The sequence below is a fragment of the Macadamia integrifolia genome, chromosome 1 (assembly GCF_013358625.1).
Source record: "Macadamia integrifolia cultivar HAES 741 chromosome 1, SCU_Mint_v3, whole genome shotgun sequence".
In the NCBI taxonomy this organism is placed as follows: Eukaryota; Viridiplantae; Streptophyta; class Magnoliopsida; order Proteales; family Proteaceae; genus Macadamia; species Macadamia integrifolia.
Window position 1 is genome coordinate 5,381,014 of NC_056557.1, and position 4,006 is coordinate 5,385,019.

Here is a 4,006-nt window from a genome sequence, read left to right on the forward strand (position 1 = left end):
GCAAGAAAATTTGGGAAATTGGAACACAATTGACCTAAATTGACCCTGTGCCCAGTAAATGAATCTGAATTGGAACTGAACAAGGGTTCCAATAATCTTTATAAATCCAATTAATGGTAAGTGGGTGATGAATTAAGTGGGATGGACCTCTGTCTGCTCAATTGGACAGAAATCCCAACTAATTCCTAGAAAACCTAATTGGGTCCAAATGGATTGAATTAGGGTTTGGTGAAATTGGGCTGCAATCAGTCAATTTGACACCTCACCCCATATATATCATGTAGGGTAGTTGTGAAATAAAACCCGAGGCCTAGAGACCAGGATTGGCCTTGGCAGAATTCGACCACAAGTACGGAAAAATTGAGAATTCTGTAGGCTATCACCGATGGGTAACAAGCGGCCAGCCGGTGGCCACAGACCATACATGCTAGTGAGGCTTAGCAAATACTAATGTAAACCCCAATGCTGCTGTGTGGCCTGTATCTTCTCAGAGCATGCGTAACACATACACACTTAGCAGAGTTGATTCGCAAAAGAAAGGGGGTATTTTGGGAAGAAAAGAATGAGAGAGAGATTGTTTGTACATACCCTGGCTGTGTAGGAGAAAAGTCCAGTCAGTTTGAGGACTGAGGAATTCATAGACTACCCCAATTAAGTATCAGGAGACCGATAGTGTAGTGTTTCACCAAAACAAAGACTGTGTAGTGTTGTACGAAGAAACGCAAATTTGGGTAATACGATAGTTTTCCATTTAATTTGTGTCCAATTGGCTTTTGGTGCAAAGCCTCACAATCTGAGATACAGTGCAAGTGTGCAACCAATTCTAGTCTCCTTCTCCTGTTGGTGAATGTGGGTCCCACCCTTCGGCTTTCCGTTAGGGCTCTTAAGTCTTAACCTCTTATGCTTTATAGCTGCTGCTTGCAGACAATGTCATGGACGTTTGGAATATTTTAATCGCTCGCAGAACGACCTCACACCTCTCTGCCCCCGACTCACCTTCTCTCTTTGAGGTGCAGAGCAGCATTAATGGAATCCATCTGTCAACGCTCCCTGTGTAACTCTATCATCACTTCGCGCTTCTCATCGTCTTCACTTCCGAGGCTGAACTCCTATGAACCTCGACTTCGTCTCGGTATCGGCCAGAAAATCCAGAGGAAATTACAGGTTGTGTCGTGCGCTCCTGAAACCATGAGCTTAACGGACTCTCCAGTGAAGAACTCCAACGAGGTGAAGCTATGGGGTGGTCGATTCGAAGAAAATGTCACTGATGCGGTCGAGAGGTTCACTGAATCGATTTCGTATGACAAGACTCTGTACAAGCAGGATATTATGGGGAGTAAGGCTCATGCTACAATGCTCGCTCATCAGGTTACTCTTCTTGTTATTCTGTAGTTTCTAGTCCTCTTATTGAGTTGCATGCATGAGTTCACATTTGCTGATCCATCTTGGTGGTGTAGGGCTTGATCAGTGACAGTGATAGGGATAGTATACTGACGGGTCTCGATGAGATTGAGAGGATCATCGAAGCTGGGAAGTTTGTTTGGCGAGCAGATAGGGAGGACGTACACATGAACATTGAAGCAGCACTCACTGATTTGATTGGGGAACCTGCAAAGAAGCTTCACACTGCTAGGAGCCGGAATGATCAAGTTTTAACCGATTTCCGTCTCTGGTGCCGCGATGCCATAGACGAGATCATTGCCCACATCCAACGTCTTCAGGTTGTGTTCCATTCCTCCTCACTCTTTATTAGCACTTGTTTGCTTCTTTTTGCTGGAAACCAATTCCTTGAGTAATGTTCTTCAATTGGGCTTTTCAAATGTTCCATTTTGGGCTTCCTGGCATCTTCAGATAGTGTAGATGCATGAGCTTTGTATTTCAAGTAGCCCCCCTTCCCCCTTTTCTGGGTCAAATACAGCCTCTACTGCTTAATGCAGGACGTAATCCATGCTATTTAGGTTCAAGGGAGTAGTATATCAGGCTTTAGCTTTGCATCTACAATTATCACAAACAGGGCTTGTACGATTGCACAAGTAGCAGTTGCTTCGGACTTTTTCTGCATGGTGGATCTATCTATTCTTATATCATTCTTGAAACAGCTCATCTTCATGCAAACCATGTAAACCAGTATATGTTGATGAAAAGGCGCTTTATCGATTATATTTAAGTTAAACCATTCTATTGTAAAATAATGATGATGCCCCTTGTAGGTATACTTTTGGCAGCTGGATCATGCCATTCATCTGTAGGCACTTGCAGTCAGAAAGATCATGTTATCAGATGTTGCGTGTGAACAATTTCATTTGTTCAGAATCTTTGTGATTTCTCGGTTTTGCTTCTTTTTGTTGATTTGTATTTATTCAATGATTTGATCATAAGAACTGCTCAGTAATAATTTTCTGATATTGATGTTAAATTGCTTATCTTCAAAGGACCGACCTTTCCTTTATTATATTTATTGTAAAATATTTTCCTATCAGTCTCTCATTTACTAATGAATTATAGTACATAACATAAAGGTTTCACTAGTGACCTTGGCTACAAAAAATGAAGGGCTGATTGTTCCTGGATATACACATCTACAAAGAGCCCAACCTGTTCTACTGCAACATCTTCTTTTGTCATATGTTGAGCAGGTGAGTCAATTCTTTTTATGTTCCTTAGAATGTTGAGAAAAGATTATCTTCTCTTTGTCTTGACCATGAAATTAAATTTGAACTTTTATCCTGGCCAAAACAGAAAATTTTTGGTGATTCAGACTTTGATGTCCATAATTTTTGTGACTTAAAGTTTGATTTGGACCAAATTACTGAAATATTTTAATATTTTTCCCAGTAAAACCAAAATATTTCTGTGATTTCGAATGAAATTTGTTGACAATCGATTCTTGTGAATTTAAGCGTGTAAATACAAAATGATAGAGGTTTACCTTTTTGAGAGTATTTCCTGCTACTGGGTACTGACCATTCTATATATGTCAGTATTTTTTTTCTCTGTCTCATTCTTTTTTTTTTTTTTTTGTTGGAGAAGCTCTTATTTTTGGATGCTAAAGGAAAACTACTGACACTTATTATGACAAACAATAATAGCTAGGAGCTAGGAATATATTCTTTTACATGTAACTATTTGCTATCAACACCTTGTCCATTTACTGAGTTGGCAATACAATTAAAAACTTTCTTCTATGAACAATAGGGGCCAAATTAAATCGTGAACTGAACCATCTTGTATAGATAATTTCTTCTTCTTCATTATTAATGCTCCCAACAGTTCCATGTCATTTTATTTCTTCGGTGCTGTTTTAAAAATCCTTACATATGGGAGCTGTATTTGTAACTTTCTTCATGATTAATTGAGAAAAAAAATGCAAGGTTTCCTGCATGAAATTGTTTTGCGTACTTTGCCACCTCTATTTTATCAATTTCCTTGCAAAACTAAGATTGACAACCTCTTGATTTTAATTTTAGTTTCCTGCAGTTTTGTTTATTTTCCTCCACGAGAAATTAACTCTATCCATAGTTGTGACTGTAGCTTGAACGTGATGCTGGTCGTCTGGTAGACTGCAAAGTTCGGCTGAACTTCTGCCCTCTAGGTGCATGTGCATTGGCAGGGACTGGCCTCCCCATTAATAGGTTTATGACTTCTGATGCTCTAGGGTTTACAGCACCCATGAGGAACAGGTATGGACCCTAAAAGTTCCTGGCTTATGTTCACTGAATGGCAGCTTTCTCCATTTATGGTTTTAACTTCATATTGCAGCCCAGCATGAATTTTGTGCTTGCTCATCTCTGTATGGTCCATGTGAGTTGGTTTGTGCATCCAATCAGTGTGTTACTGCTTTCATCCATTCCTCAATGTTCAGCTTCATGGCATAACAGTAGTTATCTGAGAGGATGCTTCAGTTTGGGATTCATCCATTGAATGGTGAAGAGACACTCTAGGCTGAATGTAGGTTGGAATCCTGCATGTTTGACCCATTAAATTGATGCCTGCAACAGCATACATG

At 39.8% G+C, this 4,006-nt stretch overlaps 1 protein-coding gene across 1 annotated transcript; it reads left to right on the forward strand.

Annotated features, from left to right (window-relative positions):
• The first annotated feature begins 795 nt into the window (after window positions 1–795).
• On the forward strand, window positions 796–3,708 carry LOC122075532 (argininosuccinate lyase, chloroplastic-like). Its single transcript, XM_042640596.1, has 4 exons — window positions 796–1,368; window positions 1,458–1,721; window positions 2,520–2,636; window positions 3,532–3,708. The coding sequence occupies exons 1-4, from the start codon at window positions 1,027–1,029 to the stop codon at window positions 3,691–3,693; spliced, it is 885 nt and encodes a 294-aa protein (XP_042496530.1). The 5' UTR covers window positions 796–1,026; the 3' UTR covers window positions 3,694–3,708.
• The last annotated feature ends 298 nt before the right edge of the window (window positions 3,709–4,006 follow it).

Bases quoted from the DNA above. Each gene is read 5' to 3' on its own strand.
- LOC122075532 (XM_042640596.1), top strand. From the start codon at position 1,027: ATGGAATCCATCTGTCAACGCTCCCTGTGTAACTCTATCATCACTTCG. The intron at 1,369-1,457 runs GTTACTCTTCTT...TTGGTGGTGTAG, and splicing joins CTACAATGCTCGCTCATCAG to GGCTTGATCAGTGACAGTGA. The intron at 2,637-3,531 runs GTGAGTCAATTC...TTGTGACTGTAG, and splicing joins TTTTGTCATATGTTGAGCAG to CTTGAACGTGATGCTGGTCG.